General features: G+C 35.1%; 1 protein-coding gene across 1 annotated transcript; it reads right to left on the bottom strand.

Annotated features, from left to right (window-relative positions):
- Positions 1–17,662: 17,662 nt before the first annotated feature.
- On the bottom strand, positions 17,663–18,358 carry LOC129757675 (uncharacterized). Its single transcript, XM_055754959.1, has one exon. The coding sequence runs from the start codon at positions 18,291–18,293 to the stop codon at positions 17,760–17,762; it is 534 nt and encodes a 177-aa protein (XP_055610934.1). The 5' UTR covers positions 18,294–18,358; the 3' UTR covers positions 17,663–17,759.
- Positions 18,359–18,964: the final 606 nt, after the last annotated feature.

Raw genomic sequence — 18,964 nt, 5'->3', positions numbered from 1 at the left:
AAATCACAAAAAATGCTCGATTTGCTTGTGCTGAATACAGTCCTGATCTTATGATCACATCTTGTGCAAGAGGGTAGTCTTCTTCTAGGAAGAAGTCGCCATTCTCTTGATTGACGGGCAAATTGAACGTTTCCGTTTCGTTTGCATTTAGATGAAGACTAACCATATCGGGGTATTTTTTATACATTTTAATTTCTTTTCCTCCTATTTGTAAAATGTTATCACTAGCCAGAATGTTAGCTTTAACATTTTGCAAAGTTTCATAGCCGATAAGGCCATCGAAGAATGGATGAAAATCAAAGACATAAAAAGTTTCCTTTTTTGTACCGGGGGTATTTTGGAAAGGGTTGAGTTCAACGAATTTGTCAATTTTGAAGGAACCGCTAATATTTCTTACACTAGTTGGTTTAGTTTGACGACACTTATCAATATTTACGTGTTTTGGGCTAATGTAATTTTTGTTAGCGCCCGTGTCAATTAGAAATTTTAGGATTCCTTTATTGGAGTAGAATTTGATGAAAGGTATAAAGTTTAGGTTGCCTCCTTTAGATGAGGAACACCCTGAAAATTTAGGTAATCGCTTTCCTCAGTGGGATCGGCAATCTCTTCTGGATGATTATCCTTGAAGAAATGTTGTTGGTCTTCGTTACCTCCCACAATTTCTTCAGGGTACTGAGTTTCATGTGAAGTTAGTTCCTCCACATGAAATCTCGGTGGTCCTTGGGATCGAAAGAAGTTATTTGGTCTGAATGGTTGTTGTTGCTGTTGTTGTGGGATTTGGGGTCCGCGGAATAGATTAGGTCGGAATTGTTGTTGTTTAAAAGGTGGTCTGTAGGGCTGCTGCGGCCTGTTCATATAATTTACCCTTATGGAAGGGTCCACCTCCATACGTTCTACTTTCTGTGGTGGTCTTGGTGGCAACGGTGGAGCTGATCTAAAATTATTTGTTGCTCTTGCAGCAAACACTGGCATCATTGGCCTAAAAGGTAAAGGTTTTGAAGGGAATTTGGAGCTTCCAAAGTGCCCAAATTTTTCTTTACGTCGATTCTCTGCGTTTTCGAATTCTTGTGCAAACTGGTATGCTTCTATCAAAGTAGTGGGCCTACCAGTTCTAGTGTACGTTGATAAATGTTCCCCTAGTCCATCAATAAAGGCATTTTTTATTTGTACTTCTATCACTCTCATGATAGAAGATTCATGACCCGTGTTAGCAGGGTCTAGTCGAATATTACCATTAATGTCCGAGAGTAACCCCTCGCACTGTTGGTAATATTCGTCTAAGGTTAAATTTCTTTGTTTTAAATACGCAATTTTGCTTGTTAGGGTCGACAAATCGCGCTTATCCCCAAAATAATTTACTAAAGTACTTTTTATATTTTCCCAGTTAAGTGGGGTGTGGTTTTTCAATAAAGCTTCGTTAGCTCTTTCGATAATTTTATTTCTGATTTGGCTAAGCCAAATCGAATAAATGGGGGAGTTTCTCGCTTCCGACAAAGATCTGAGTACCCGATCCACCGAATCTAACCAGGTTGACAACAGTTTTGGGTCTCCATTATAGGATGGCAAACATTTAATTGTATCAGGAATTTGACTTCCCTTTAAAATTAATTCTATTGTAGTGAGTTGACGTGGGGCAGCTGCTATGGCGTTTCCACCGGCGACAGCTTGTGTGGCAGCTTGAGTTGCTGCTTGGGCGGCTGCCTGGGCAGCTTGCACTGCCTCGGCTGCACCTACAGCTTCCATGTGGAGCTGCTGGATTTGCTCTTCTTTAGTTTGGAGAAGGGCTTGCAATTCTGCCACTTGTCTATTTAGATCCATTTTTATCAATTAAATTCAAATAAAGTTTGATTTTGTTTAAAATTTGTTTATAATTTTTATGAAGAGATTAATCACCGCGTTTAATTTTCCTTTTAATCACTTTTTCACTTGTTAGTATTATAGTGAAATTTGTTATAAGAGAAAGTAAGATAGTAAAATGAAAAGTTTTTGACTTACCCTTCGCGATATCCGTTCGCGTATATATTTTTTTTTTCTCCTCCTCTTTGATGCAACAAGTTGGTACACTAACACTCGCGGTTTCGTTCACGTAAGGTTTCACGGTTTTGCAAAGGTATCCGACACAATTCGCGCGATATGCGTTCGCGGAAGCTCTAACGGCGGAAGTATACACTTAACAAAATCCGCGCCGACTGCGCCAGTTAAATTATTGAGACGGGAATTTTCGTTTTTAAAAAACTAAACTATGAACTACACGGCTTCGCGGTCTGAACAGTAATAATTTATTGTCTCTATAGTAAACCTTTGGTTCCCTCGCGTTTTCCCTAATTCGCACCGAGCGACAATTCGCGTGGCTGGTGTCGTCTTCGCTGCTGTCTCGTGGGAACGGGAACCTCTTTACTTGAACTTGGAGTTCAATATCGCTGACCATGCTGTCTGGGTGCCAGCGTGTGTACCCGGTGCGTGTGTTGCGATTGATTCCTGTTCCAGTGCTGTTACTTCCTTAACTTAAATATTATAAAACAGGCCTACAAAATAATCTTTTCCCAGTAATGAAAAAAATATAGAATTGATTTTAATTGATTTGGAAGTTGCTATTAGTTTTGTTTTTTCAGCTCATTCAAATCAAAAGAGGCAAACGAGAATTGAAATAAATTATTAAAATGCGGAATTTAATTTGAGGAAAAATCGACATAAAAAATTATAAGCAAAAAACGATTTCAATATATATTTTTTTTAATTTTTCAGAAGAAATGCTCATGCACCTTTTTTTTACATTAGCACATTCAAACCATGACAAATGTCCTGAAATTGGAAAAATAAATGACAAAAACAAATCTAACAAGATAAAAATCGAAACAAAATACAAAAATATGAAAAGAGCAACAGTGACACAAGACAAAAAAGGATTGAGAGAAAAAACTTTAGAAAAAAAAATATAAATTTATAAAAACGACAAAAAAGACGAAAAAACCAAATGAAAAATATAACAAGAGTAATAAAAGCAACTATAAGTGACAAATGACGTCAGAAAAATACAAACGATCCTAGAGGAAAAAAAACGAAAAAAGCAAAACGGATGAAATGAAAAGAAAATGGCAAAATTACAAGAATAATTTGAAAAAACAACAAAATGACAAGAAAAGACGACATCAATAAGCAAAAAAAAAACAAAAAGTTATGACAAAAGTATTAAAGCAAGTCTCAGAATGACGAAAACGAATCGACGAAAATTTCTATGAAATATTTCTAATTTCAAACAAATATTGTGTTGCTCAGTCTCTTTTGCTTATTTCTGTTTCCATGATTTTTGTCCTTTTTTGTAATTTTTATCACTTTTTGCTAATGTTTTCACTAATGTGAATTCTGACCTAATCGTCTTTTTGTCATTTCTATCAATTGTCATTTTTTCAGCTTTGATTTTTGTCACTCATTATAGTCCTTTTTTTAATATCTAGATTACATTTTAGTATCTACTCTTGTCATTTGTTTCGCCATTGTCAATATATTCGTTTTTTTTTGTTATGTAATTTCAGATTTTTTCTTAATATTTAAGATTTGTTTTACCTGTCTTTCATTATTGTTATTTTGTGTTTTTTATTTCTTTCTAGTATTATCACTGTTGTTTTATTTTTCATTTTTTTATTACTTACTGTTAGTTTGTCGTCCCTATCGTTTTCAGTTATTTCGGTTATTTTTTAGTTTTAGCATTATTGCCACTTTGTTTTTTTTGTCATTCAATCATTTCTGTCGTTTCGATCACATTTTTTGCTTGGGATTTTTTGGTAATTTTCAACGTCCAATCCCACCCAATTTCGGAACGAACAAGTAGCTGCTAGCGATGTAGTTTGCGCTGACTTTTGAATGTTCAGAAAGTATTTCACATTTTTACTTATCATTTGTTTTTGCGCTTATGAAAATACGCCACTACATAGAATCGGTATGAAATAGTCGTTCTGGTGAATATAAATCTATTGCAAAAATCTTGCGTAAATATAATCAAAATCCAGTGACAGGTTGAATATAAGTCTTAGAAAATCTGAAAAATTTCAAATTTACAATAGGTCTGAAAAAAACAGCTACTTTTGTGAATTCGTCAAAAATTCTGTGCATCGTATTAGGACAAGTTTAAAATGCAAAAATGTGTCAAATTACGATAACTTTTCAATTCATTTTTCAAAATGTGTCTGGTGTGATTTCAACAATTTTGATGGTTTATTGATTGAAAAGTACGGTTTTTATGCCACTCTTTTACATTTTTTGTGGTCATAATCTTAAAAAATCCCAAAAAACATATTCTTGTGTGTAACATAGCTTCTAAGCTAAGTGGATTTTTTTTTTGAGCAGCTGATCTACAGTATTTTTCCGAAACATGTTTTCTCGATTTTTTTTTTTAACTTTGAATAACGGAAAACTGAAATGTTGTAGGTGAACAATGTATGAAAAACATATTTGAGTTTTATTACAAGATTTCCAAAGTTTTCAAGTTTGGTAAAATTGGCTGGGAAACAAGAAAGATACATTGGTTTTAGTCAGGAGTGTCAAATTAACACTTCAAGGACTGTAACGGATAAATATTTTTGGGACGGGTGAGGGTTAAGCAAAAGCCATTGAACATCTCTAAATATTTCATTTTCAAGGTACGGTAGTTTTCCGATTTTATCACGGTCGAAAAAATTTCACCGTGAATTTGACGAAACTAAAAATGAAATTGGAAAAATATTTAAATAATTTATAATGTTTTCAGTAGTGAAAATGATTTGTATCAATAAATTTTGATCAAGAGATGTAATTATGAAAGATTACTAAATCGGATTAATTTCAGTTCAATATATTCTTGTCTATAGCAATTTTGAGATTTTTTTTTATTGAAATAAAACCATGTAGAATATTAATTATATTGTGTATATCTTATTAAAGTGAGTTATTTAGTTTTCATGGTAATTTAACAGTCGTTATCTCTCATGTCCATTTTGAAAAAAAATTCAAGGAAAACTGCATCAGAAAATTATTTCCCTGCCAATTTTAAATTTCAATATTGTAATCTTCACCCTTTGATTCACTGAAAAGATTACCTTTTCGCAAAATGTTTTGAAGAAACTGCTCAACTCAGACTTTTAAAATGTGTTTCTCGAATTTTGCTTTATGGGCAGATAATTCTTTCTTTTTCATATGTAGAAAATCAAAAATGTTAGTCCTTTTAACATATTTTAAGGCAAAATTGGCAGAACTTTATTTTGATAATCCAAAATTATCCATTCAAACAATACTATTTAATGACTGCCTTATAGGGATTGCGCACGCCACCCTTTCAAATAAACAAATTAAAAAAAGAAATCAGAGACACTTATCTCTTTTCAAAAACGCTTAAATTCACCCACATCTTTATATGATTCGCATAACCAAAAAAAAATAATTTTTTAGAGGGGGCTCACCAAGCACAAATAACAACACTAGCATTTTCATAACGTTAAAATACTTAAGTCGATTATTACAAATGTTTTAAAAAATACAAATTACAATTTTAAAAACTATACAGCTTAAGTCAGCAGTTCAATGACATTTTCATATTATTGAATACCAACAATACATAAACTAACAACCACCAACAATTCCAACCAACATAAACCATGAAAAATATCAAAAATAAAGACGCTTTTGAAACAAAAGTAAGGTCCTTGAAATAGTTCCTGAACGATTTTCAAAAAAAGCGTGATAAAATCGAAATAATAACCGTGATAAAATCAAGCGTGAATTTGGCGAGTATTGGAAAATCGAACAGTGATAAAATGTATTCAATTTAAGAGGACACTCACCTCTTAAATTGAATACAGAAGCCGAAAAAAAATGAAGAGTGTAACTTTGTAGGGAAGGAGCGGGCTATATGCGCCTATTAAGCAGAACACTGATTCAATCAAATATCACAACGAATATGTGTACAAAAACTATATACACGTGTGCAGGCATCTGTTTTCTATACATTGGAGTAATTTTTATGTTAAAATTTTCTTCTGTTTCCAGAAAACGATTTTATTATAAGTGTTGTCTAAAATCCCGAACCTCAAACCGTGCGGGCTAAATGCGCCTATTTATGTTTTGAAAAAAATTTCTGTTTGTTGGGCAATATTTCCGTATCATTTCATTGAAATTTCTAGAAAGTAATAATTTCCGTACGACAAAGCTTAAGTTTTATAAAAATCTATGTATATTATAATTTTATCGAATAAAACAAAAGTTAGGGTTGCCATACTATGAAGGCAGTTCATCCATGAGAAAAACTTTATCAAATCTGTTTTTAGATCTTCAATTCTCTCTTAAGATGTTATTCAGAGCTTAGATTTGAAGGTTCAATGATAAAAATCATTTATTTATTCTATTTAACCTATTATTTTAGGATGGAGGCATTTTACAAACATGATGGGGACATACAAAAACAATCTATAATTCCACTATATAATCATTATTAAATTCCACAAAAGCTGAAATATGTTTAATTTCTTAACTTCATTTGAGTAAGAAATAAAAACCATCCTAGTTTTTGTTTTAAGCTTCTTTACGTATAATTTTTAAAAGTCGAAATATTACATCAAAATGTATCAAAACCTTGAATGATTTTTTTTAATTTTTTTGAGTTTGTAAATTCATAAAATTCTTGCTTGCCTTATGTTCTAAGCGTATCACCCTCAAAATACATTGGTCAGATAAGCTGTCTAGTCAGCCATTTCATCAAACAGCCGTAGGGTCATTTAACCCGATTTAGGAAACCTTTCCCCTACAGTTTGTTATCTTGATTAATGAATCAATATTTGGAGACTTTAAACCACTGACTAGGATGCACGAACAAAAAACAAAGTACTTTCAAATTGAAAGCACCTTCCAAAACAAATGGCGGACGGAGGGCATAACCTTAAACTTTTCATATTAATTTTATCGAAATGGATATTTAAATCAAATTTTTTTAAATATTATTTCTGTTAAAATAAGGACAATAAGATCAAGCATTATTGAGGTAGCCAAACCAGAAACACTTTACTTAGTGAATTTTTTAGAAAAATGAAAAAAAAAATTGTGTCATAAGACAAGCAACGACAACGATTTCCACGCATTTGAGTACCGCCGTATACTTTTTTCTGATCAAAACGACTTCACCTATATCAATAAATAAAACTGACGTCGACAGGCCGCGTTGATTCATTCATTCATACGCACGCCATCATTTGAAACCGGCAAACATAAACAGAAATAACGAAGCCATTCGTATGCGTTTGGATGGCTAGGAGGTTTTCGCTAGTTGCAATTTTTCTACTCGTTGTGTAGTTCCGAGAATCGCTCGGTTTGTTTTCATTGCTGAACATTCTTCTCTTCGATACAAAGGGGAAACGGTACAAAACGCGCTGCTGGATCAATAATGGAAGGAATGATGGTGGCAAGTGATAAGAGATGAGAACCTTTTCCCCGCAATCGGACACCCAAGACTGTTTACTGATTAGAACGACTTTGTAGTTATGCACAAGACAAGACCGACGCCAACGATTGATTCATTCCATATTTACGACGACATCGTCATTCCACAGCCATAACCGGACAAAGCAAAAATCGCATTCAATGCGTCTGGCTGACGAAATATTAAATCATATACTAAAATTCACTTACATCGCCTTACATTTATGTAGGGGAACTGGGGGTATAATGCCCAGTGTGGGCAAAACGCCCCACTGCGATATCTAGCTAAATATACACTTATTTTAAAAATTCTTTACGTTATTCCCTTCTTATTAACAGTAGAAACCTTTTGTACATAAAATTAGCATCAAATATGCGTCAAATCACTGAAAAAATCCAAAAATATTTTTCAAGCCATTTTCCTTGCAATTTGTGCCTTGACTTTCGTAAGAAATAACGGCATCTATCAGCAAAAAAAATTACCTGTCATCTGTTACAATGATGAACATTGGTCTTGAAAATCATCACAAAACGAAAAATTTCTTTATTAAATTATTTTTTTCTGTTATTTGAATGATTTTTAATAAACATGTCTAGGTAGGGCAAAAACGCGCCATGTCCGTTTATCTTTAAGCATATTTCATATTTGTTTAAATTTATATGCAGTTTCATCACAACAATTTTAAAGATATTTATAAGTTGTATTGGAAAACAAAACTTGAATTTAAACGTATATATTTAAAATTCCTAAATTTAATATAGATTTAATTAACTATCCACAAGAATTTCAGTATATCTGGCAGCACTGCGCGTAGCAATACATTTTTCCATCTGCGAAGTAGAATAGAAGTATTTCTACCTGGCAAACACTTTCGGAGGTACTAGAATTAATAAACACTTATTAAACGTTAAACGGCGCGATTGGGTACACACATATGCGCGTTATGCCCCTACTGAATCTGAAATCCAATTTTTAACCTACTCTTCAAACTTCATTAGATTTGTGGCCTTTTTTGACCTTCCAGTTATTCTAACTATCAGATTTTGACAAAAAATAAACCAAACTTTCAAACACAATCGAAAATTAAAGTTAATCTTTTCAAATGTACTCTTAAACAAGGCTTTCTTCTTAACGTGGGCATTATGCCCCCTCTTCCCCTACCGTAAATTTGATTTTCATTAAGTGCACTTATTAATAAAATATTCTAAACTTTCCATCATGGACTGACTTGAATCGACGTGAATTTTGGTTGAGTAGGTACGAATAATCCCCCCATTTCACCGGGCTGGTAATCTACAGCCGAAGAAGACAATTCAAAAACCATTCGATTGAATTGGGTTCTCAAATATGGATCATATCATAAAAATAGTCTAGGAAAAAATGTTAACAAAAGATAATAATCAGTCAACCGTACCCCCGCAATCGGATAGCTAACACTGATAAGATTTATACTAAAAAAAACAATTTTGTAAGGAAACAGACGTTATGACGTCACATCACACCACGCCATCGTTACCACTCAGCAGATTCATTCCGTTTTATGACGACGCCGGCCGGCCGGGTCATTGTTGGGAAGAATGACAGCTTGCTGTTAAATTCCTTAAAAAAAAAAAAAAAAAAAAAAAAAAAAAAAAAAAAAAAAAAAAAAAAAAAAAAAAAAAAGGCCGGGTCATTCACAACTGGCCCCGACAAACATAAACACAATTATCAAAGTTGTATTCGTGTGCGTCTGGGCTGGCGCTAGTTGCAATTTTTCAACCCATTGGGAAATTCCCAGAACGAACCGTGCTAGGTTGGTGTTTTCATTTTTCTCTTAGCGCTCCTCTTTTCTCATCTGTTGAGGGCAAATGGTTTAAAATGCACCGTTGAGTGAAATTCGGTTGATTTTATTTTCTATGTAAACGAACGTAGAATCTAGTAGCGAATCAAACTTGAATTAAAAAATGCTTTTCTTCCCAAGTAACAATTTTAGCTTTATTATGGTTAGCAAAATATCGTTTGGACTATCGCATTAATCTTCATAAAAAGCTAAAGCGCATTCTATAACATCACCTGGACTCTAATAAAGCCAAAATCAGGCTATTTGGCCCTACCCTAGAAACGTCATCAAGACATATAATTGTTGGTCATCAATTTTGGTCACCAAAGCTTTTAAAAAGCTATTATAAAACATTTTAGAAATTTTTGTTTTTTTTCGCTTCTGTCAGTTCTCGGAGTTTTTTTTTTATTTTTCCCAGCAACCATAATGGTTGATGAATGATGATTGCATTATTCAGATATGATCTGGTAAAATTAATAGCTAAAAAACCAATGTTTTAACCATATATTGAGCTTCTTTTCTACTGCCAGTCAAGATTTTAGTTAAAATGTATATGAAATAGTATCTTAAAATAAATGCGCCTCGTCAAATCTGATAGTCAATCATGATGGAATTGATGAAAAAAGGCCTGAAAATTTTTTTTCCAATGCTTGCATTGTGAATCCATCAACATGGCGTCATTTTGTGCCCTTCGATTTTGCAACCAACATGACGTGAGTCAATTCATAGTTTTATTATGGTTTAATGATGACCCCAAAAAAAGCTACGATTTGACGTTTCTCTCGCAAGCCAACCAATTACACGCTAAGGTTGAGTTCCTCATTTCTGAGTTGTTAATCATTAGTACAGTAAATGAGGACAGACTTTTTGAATGAAAAGGGATTGGTTTTGAATGACCCGTGGAATACAGTGGTGTTCGAAATAATAGCAGCGGCTCGAAAATTGATAAAATAATTTAGGCATTTTTCTGTATTGTCACTTTAATTTCAATTCTCTCTTGGTTTAGTGAGCATATTAGTGGTACATTAGAAATACAAAAGATTGAGGATCAGAATATCAATTGCAGGCTGAGAATAATAAAAAAATGATTTTTGCCCTGTTCGAAATAATAGCAGCAAGAAATTAAATATTTTTTAAAAACAAATAATGAATTAATACCAAGTCTTTCTCTATGTGAAAGTCATTTATGACATCAATACTTCGTAGTGTACCCGTTATTTCTGATCACTGCAGCGCAACGGCGTGACATAGAGTCCACAAGCTTTTGGCACCGTACGACAGGTATTTCTGACCATGCACGGCGAACTACAACCCATAGTTGCTCTGCATTTGTCGGCTTTGCCTCGAAAACGGCCTTTTTGATGTCTCCCCACAAATTTTCGATAGGATTGAGGTCCGGCGATTGAGCCGGCCAATCCATCAGCATCAACGTTATTGTCCCGGAACCACGCTTTTGCTCGTCTGCTGGTATGTTTCGGGTCATTGTCCTGTTGGAAGATCCATTTCAAGGGCATTTCCTCTTCTGCGTATGGTAGCATGATATTCTGAAGAATTTCCACGTAACCAACTGCGTCCATGATACCGTCTATACGATGGATGGGCCCAACACCGTGGTACGAAAAACATCCCCACACCATGATTTTGGCACCACCATGTTTAACCGTTTTCACGGTGTACTGGGGTTGGAATTCTGCACCTGGAGGACGTCTGACGAACATTCGCCTACCGCTGGAACCAAACAACTCTACTTTGCTTTCATCAGTCCACAAAATGTTACGCCATTTTTGGATGGGCCAATTGACGTGAGAGTTGGCGAAGTTCAAGCGGTTATGAATATGTCGTGAAGTTAGTAGGGGCACTTTCCTCGGGCTTCTAGCTTGCAATTCAGCTTCAATCAGACGTTTTCTTACTGTTGAGGTACTGATGGGAAGATCCAACTCTTGTTTCAGTGCTCTTGATGAGATGTGTGGTTGCATTTTCACCAACCGAATCATCTTCCGGTCAGTTCGTGAAGCTGTTGCTCGCTTTCTGCCACGAGTTTCACCCTTTTCCTTCCAGTGCAATGCATTGTATATCTTTTTCGCAGAACAGTTAAGCAGTTCCTGAACTTCTCGATATGTTTTTCCGCTTGCAATCAGTCGTTTGATGTGATTTCGTTCTTCGAACGTACAATGCTTCGAGCGACCCATTTTGCTGAAATATTGCAGATTTTCGGTAATGTATAATCAACCAAAACTCATCATGGAACCTTTATGTCTCTTACCACAACAAATTCACATCGAAAACTATGAATTTCTTCAAAACTTCAGCGATTTAGTGCACTTTGTTACCTGTGCTGCTATTTTTTCGAACAGCCCAAGAACGATATGTTTTCAAAATGGCAACCGAATAAAGTAAACAAGTGCGTTGTGCATCGAAATAGTCGAGCGTTGCACTCATCACTCATCAATACACTAACGTGCGTAACATTTGTTAGCGGAGGACAACACTCATACAAGTACGCAGTATAATTCGATGCGCTTCACTTGCGCTGCTATTATTTCGAACACCACTGTAAATCATGCGTTGAAGTCAAATTTCGTTGTCTGACGCCATCTTGAAATCCAAGATGGCGGCTTCCGCTGAACTTTAAAATGGTGTAAATGACTTGAAATCGCATGAAACCCCAACAAAATGGGTATCGGGTGAAAGGGCTTAACGAGTAGAAGTTGAATTCCGCTATCAGACGCCATCTTGAAATCCAAGATGGCGGCATCCGCTCAACTTTTAATGCTTAATGCTGACAAAAAGTCGCATTAAACCACCACTATACGGGTATTGGGTGAAAGGGCTAAACTAGAAGTCGATTTTTTTCTTTCCGACGCCATCTTGAAATCCAAGATGGCAGCTTCCACTGAATTTAAAATACTGTTAATCAATGAAAATCGCTTGAACACAACTTTTTTCACGTAATACTACATTAAAACTACTATTTTAAGACAATTTAGATCATTTTAAATCACTTTTATTATTTTTTCATTATGTTTCTAATGCATTTAGCACTTTTCTTGTTTTGTTTATAGTTTTTGTTTTTTTTTTGCCATTTATGTAATTCTATTATTCCTATCATGCTATTATGTTTAAATTGTATTGGTCTTATTCTTGCGAAAACTATAAGGTTATGTTGTTTCTGTTAACCGTCTGATTTAGGCACATGTACCAAATTCGATGTTGTCAAAATCGAATGTTGCCAAAAACGAACGGGGTCTGTATTGTGGTGGTTTTTGTGGGATTTTCAGTCACTTACAGATTTTCAGAGAAACGCGAAAACAGATATTTGACTTCTATCATTTAGCCTTAGCACCCAATACAAAATATTTGGGAGTTTCATGCTATTTTCATTCATTTACAGTATTTTTAAGTTCAGCTGAAGCCACCATCTTGGATTTTTAGATAGCGTCAGAATGCAAAAATAAACTTTTTATAGCTTATCCCAATTGACAAACACCCATATTTTGGAAGTTTCATGCGATATTCAATGATTTAGAGCATTTTTAAAGTTTATAGAAAGCTGCCATCTTGGATTTCAAGATGGCGTAAGATAGCAATATTCGACTTCTACTCGTTAAGCCCTTCCACCCACTACCACCTGAGTTTCATGTCACTTTAAGTCATTTACTACATTTTAAAGTTTAGCGGAAGCCGCCATCTTGGATTTCAAGATGGCGTCAGATAGCGAAATTCAACTTCTACCGGTTGATTTCTTTCAACTTATACCCCTATAATATAGGTTTAATGCGATTTTCAGTCATTTACAGTATTTTCAAGTTGAGTGGTAGCCGCCATCTTGGATTTAAGATGGCAACGGGCAGCGAAATTTGACTTCTACTCTTATTCTACTCTCTTATTACTTTCACCTAATAACCATATTGTGAAGGTTTCACGATATTTTCAGTAATTTACAGCTTTGAAAATAAAAGCGGAAGCCGCCATCTTGAATTAATGATGGCGTCAAGCAACAATTTTTGTTCCTACTATTTGGGCCCTTTCACTCAATACTCATATTGTAAAGATATTCATACCACTTTCGGTGATTTCAAGTTTTCAAAGATGTATTTTTTTAATTTTAACTCAAAATCAACACGCATAACTTACCAAAAATGTGTAAAAATGGGAGTTCCAATTCAAATATGTGCTATCTAATCTGAGCGTGTCCTGTTTTGACATCTTGATCGAGAACTGTCACTAAGTTTTATGGCGGTTTAATAATCATGCACTGAGTGCTATTATAAAACATGCAAAAGAAAGCTTGGAGCAAACTTCTAGGTTTGTGTTTTATTATAGTTTAAAAAAAGCATTCACAACTCTTTCAAAATAACTAAAACAGCATGTTTAATAAAAGTTTTATTAGCGTTTTCAAAACCATCTGAAAACATATGGTCGAAAAAAAATTATAAGCATTCTGCATGACCATAATAAAACCGCCATAAAACGAGCTGCACAAAAAAATGCCATAATTAAACCATGATAAAACTTCCTAATGCTAGTTGGCATAATCTGTGTTACTTGGGTTCGCTAGGTTTATTTTTTATTCGAAGATTCAATTGGTAGCTAGATTGCCTTCTACTCAGCTTTGACTCTGGAATTTGAAAGTATCGATAAGAACTTAAAATTCCTGCTGAGTAAAACGCTGAAGAGTGCCTTCAATCAGGATTGAGTATGCTTCTAAAAGACCATTTTATGGAACTTTTGGTTACTTGAGGTGTAGATCCATCAATCAAGGCAATAACAAAATAATGTATGTATGTCTGTGTTTGTAGAATACAAAATATTCACACACACTCATTTGTTATTTTCCTGGTGCTATGTTTGGCGGATGGCGCTTAAAAAAAATAAAAAATAAAAAATAGCTTTTTTTGTACAGAAATGAATCCAACTGTGTACCAAGATTTCAGGGACTAGATAAGATAAAAATTTGTGTTGAAAAACATGCGATAAAAATTTGCTAGTCCCTGAAATTTCAACATACACAGTTGGATTCATTTCTCTTCAGAAAAAGTTTCGCTGACTAAATGTTTGAGTCAAGACCCATCTTCGGGTCGCAGTTTAAAAATATATAAAAAAGCTATTAGCCGTAAAATGCAACGATCGAAATAATCGATCAAAAAAATCCCCTCGACCAGGAACCGATCTCGAGTTTTCTGATTAACTCTCCGACACTTTATCAATAGGCCAATTGACAGATGTAAACTAGTCAAGCTGTAGCATTCAGTCCGAGTTGAATTCGCTGCTAGATTCTAATGACAGAAAATGCTCATCGTGCCCCGATCAATGATGCTCTGTTCGCTCCGAATCCACAAGTTAAAGTAAAAACTCGTTCTCAAATTGATTATAGTGAAAAATAAAAAATTAAATGATGGTGAAAATTGAGGAACATCATGTTGCTGTCCCAGACAACCAGAAGTCGTATATTATTTTACAGATTATATCGTTTGAATGTTATTTAAACTCATTTTCGTATATCAGCACCTACAATGTGCGTCCCATGCATATTCTTTATCGTAAAGCATGGATCACTACAAATCTGGACGCATTAAAACGGGTCTATTTCGGAGCTATATAAACGAAATAAAAATGTTTTGTACTTGAAATGTAGGGTTTTTATTGCACTTTAAAGGAAAAATAATAAAAAAAATATTCCGATGTTGTTTTGATGAATTTTTGAACTTTTGGTTGAGTATCACTCATTATAGTTTGAACACCCTATTCGCTGACCTCAGCGGCCATTTTGTTCCACAATCTCTTCATCTCTGTTGCTTCCCGAGTCGTCCTACCATTTTTCTTCATCTTCTGCTTGACAATTGCCCAAAATTTTTCGATAGGGCGGAATTGAGGGCAGTTGGGTGGGTTGATGTCATTTTCGACAAAATCCACCCATGGGCCCAACACCACTATAGAACCTCCTAGCTGTAGTGGCATCTTGCAAAATCTGGCGAAAACTTAACTAGTCCTTTGTGAGATCTAATGTACGAAAAAAAAAATTTTTCAGGCATTCCTCCTTGTAAATTTCGGAGCCCATGGTCTTGTTTTTCACAAAAACCGGAATTTTTCGTCCGCAGCTGCAAATACCTTGCCAGATCAAACACTTTCTTGCAAACTTATCAGCAAAAACGAATTTGAAGTTGCCGGGGACATCACCATGACCAGTGCAGTGCACCACTGCAGTGGCTTTACATAATTTTTGGCCAGAAAGCTGCCCAAAATCCATCTTCACGTAAGTTTCGTCATCCATGAGGATGCATCCGTCGAACTTCGTTGGAATCTTCTTGTATAACTTGCGGGCACGTCCTTTGGCTACTAAATTCTGCTTCAATGTCCGGTTTGGTTGCTTACTGGTCCGATAGGATCGTATTCCTTCGCGTAGACGAATTCTGCTGACGGTGCACCGGTCAGCGTTGAATTTCTTGGCAATGTCATAGTCCGACTACCCTGTGTTTTCCTTGATCGTTCTCAACACCTTCAAATGCAGTTTCCGATCCTTAATTCCACTATGACGCTTGGTATGAACCTGCCGATCTATAGTATGCATCTCACGGAAACGTGTGAGAACGCAACACACGGTTGATTTGACCATTTTTAACGATTTCGCGATTTTTGAACCCGACCACGTCGGGTTTTTGACGTGGGTGTTCAAAATTTATTTTCATCTCGCGGCTTCCATCACGTGTAACTTTTTTGAAACAAAACGAATCGTAATGAAATTTTCAGCACTGGTAGAAGAAACATTCCTCTACAAAGTGCTGCCAAAATATTCCAGATCCGACACTAGGAGCACTATGATAAAATAAATAGTGCGTCCAGATTTGTAGTGATCCATGCTTTATTTAAATACATTTCATGATTTTGTTACGACAATACAGTCAAAATCAAGAATAAGTTTACTTATGTACCTATATGGCCTCCAAATTGATACGTATATACTGGTTTTGCTGCATTATATACGATAAGTTTACATGTATATTTGCACGTATATTAGTGTTGCAAATTTTATATACCCACCAAATGGTTGTCTGGGGTGCGTACATTAAAACTCAAGATGATTTAACAATCATAAGAACTTTTTTTTCGGTGCTCAAAAATTATAATATTTTCGTCACTTGAGAACTTAGTTGGTTTTTTTTTAAATATTTTTGTAAAGATTATAAGATTTCTTTTTTACAGAAAAATTAATACGATAGGAACTACAAAATTGTTTCTCGTGAAATATTTATTTTAAAAAATGAGTATTTCCTTAAAAAAAGGGGGGCCTACCCAGCAAACATAAAATCGCATTAGAAATGATGCGAATCGCAATTCTTACCATATAAGTAAACGATCGTAAAAATGGTTATTTAAAGTCGGTATATGATCGAAAGTGCGCCATGTTTGCCAATTTGTTCTCCCGCGCGGGATTCAAGTGAGCAACCAATCTAGTTGTTCTCTCTGTGATAAGCAGTGCAACCAGATTGCTAAATTTGGAAAAAAAATGTCCAATGAGAGAAGCTGCAAATATTGTCGCTGGTAACGGCCCACATGCTGCATTGAGAGCAAAACTTGCTCTCCCTAGCATACTTTCAGGATGTATGTACGAATAAGGTGTTGAATATCGTTCAATTTGTATAATTTTTATCGCTTTAGCCAGAAGTTGAAAATATGTACCTATGTATATTGCTTCCACTTTAGTAGGTAAATGCGTTTTTTTTTTCGAATTTTATGTGATGATTCTATAATGTATATGAATCGCGTAACAAAATTTGTTGAGAAATATACCTACAAATAAAATTGCTGGGTAGTTTGCCCCGGGTGCTCGTTATGCCCTTACCTCCCCTACCTGATGTATTGAATTTTGATGGACCAGAATCAAACTATTGGAAAGATGTAAATGAGAATGTGCTTGCTCGAAATAAACTGAATTTGTTTTTTTGGTGCCACTGGAAAACGTTTCCACGAAAATGTCAGCTGAGCTGTCGAAATCTGACCAAAACATTACAGGATCATCATAAAAATCAAAAGAATGAAAAATCGGTTAAATAGTTGAGACCGTAGAATGCAAAGTAAACAAACGAGAATACCCTTTTTAGGCTTTCGAAGTCAGCGAAACCAAGAATTTTTGTCACAGAAACTCTGGGTTTCTTACTACAGAAGCAGATTATTACCAACCATTATTATTTTCACAACATAAGCACAAATACAAATTTTAAACGGCATTCTTGGCAGTATTTTTAATCAATTTTTGTCAAAATAGCCATAGATTTTTATTACAAACCAACAACAATTTTGTTACGTTCTTGATGTCTTAGAACTAAAAGAAAGCGTCCGATTTCTAAAAAAAACTAAGTTTTATCAAGAGTTTTGTTGTTCCCAAGTTATGCATATTACTTCGCGGCAGTGGTTTTAAAACAAAATTAATTTTATTATAAAATGCTCCGAAAATCATGGGAAATTAAAAAACACCCTTAAACATATTTCTTTACAGCAAAATCATTCATCGGCTAACGGAGAAACTCCCAAAACATTAGCAGCTTTTACGTAGTATTCGTAACGCTTGCGTGCCGTCGGATGATTGGGTCCCTCCAGTGCTCCATTGATGGCTTTGGTGGTACGATAAAAGCTTGTAAATCCTCCTGCTGCAGGTCGAACATTTTCCATCCAAAACCATATGGCAGTTTGCATGGCAACATCTTCATCTCTAGCAACCAGATCCGGATCGTTCAAAAGTACGTTTCGATCGCCGAAAATGGCCATCGACGCTGCCGCATAGTTACCTTCCCAAGTAAGCTGAATGAAACCACGTCCATAATATCGATCACCATAGTCATGTCCTGATCCGTGGCCAAGCTCTTCCAAATGCTGGAATCCGCCGGTTTCGTGAATGATATGGGCAAGCAACATTGCCGCCTCATTCCGGGAGGAAATGTTTTTGTTGATGTGCCGTACAACAACGCCCACGCGATTATTACGATTGTAACCACAATCTTCTAAAATTTGACAAACTTCGCTTTCGCTGATACCCATGGTTGAAACTTTGAAACTGGATCCGAGGATTATCAAGTGGTAGCTTTTATACAGCGAAATGTGTCACAGTTATCTCTCCGTCTCTACTTTTGGACTTACGCATGCTCTTGGGCCCAAGTGGAATATTCTACTTGTGGTAGAACGCTCTATGCAAACTTTTTCTATCTACAGTGCTGCGATTCATGCTTTTTTTTTTCTTTTTTTTTTTTTTTTTAAATTTTCAATACTATTTATTTAAAACTAAAGTTCGGGTTTACAAAAATACACAATTCCATTCCTACTCTTCATGACCTACTGCTACTTCTTCTGGTTTAGCTCAAACAACATAAATAGATAAGTTAACTAACAAATATTTAATTCGTTTCCGAACTCTCTTAAAAACCATCTTCTTTTGTTCCACCTCGCATCTCTTATTTCTTTTTTAAAAATGTACAAATCTGGTTGTTTTACCCTTTAAGTTGTAAGAAATTGCTTTTGCCGCCAACCACAATGAAGCCTTGGATTTTTTTGACTTCCCTGATACCGGATGGCACAATATTTCCTCCAAATCATGACATTTCATTTTGAACTTATTTTTAACAATTGACGAGCACCAGTCCCATATTACTTTTGATTTTGGACAAATTTTAATTTTATGCTCATTTGTGTCCGTTAGATTACATAACTCACAA

This window comes from Uranotaenia lowii, chromosome 3 (assembly GCF_029784155.1).
Source record: "Uranotaenia lowii strain MFRU-FL chromosome 3, ASM2978415v1, whole genome shotgun sequence".
Taxonomy (NCBI): domain Eukaryota; kingdom Metazoa; phylum Arthropoda; class Insecta; order Diptera; family Culicidae; genus Uranotaenia; species Uranotaenia lowii.
The sequence above is the reverse complement of the archived record's forward strand: the minus strand, read 5'-3'. Positions and strand labels throughout refer to the sequence as shown.

What these genes read in the sequence shown, in the direction of transcription:
- LOC129757675 (XM_055754959.1), bottom strand. Translation starts at nt 18,293, where the DNA reads ATGGGTATCAGCGAAAGCGAAGTTTGTCAAATTTTAGAAGATTGTGGT.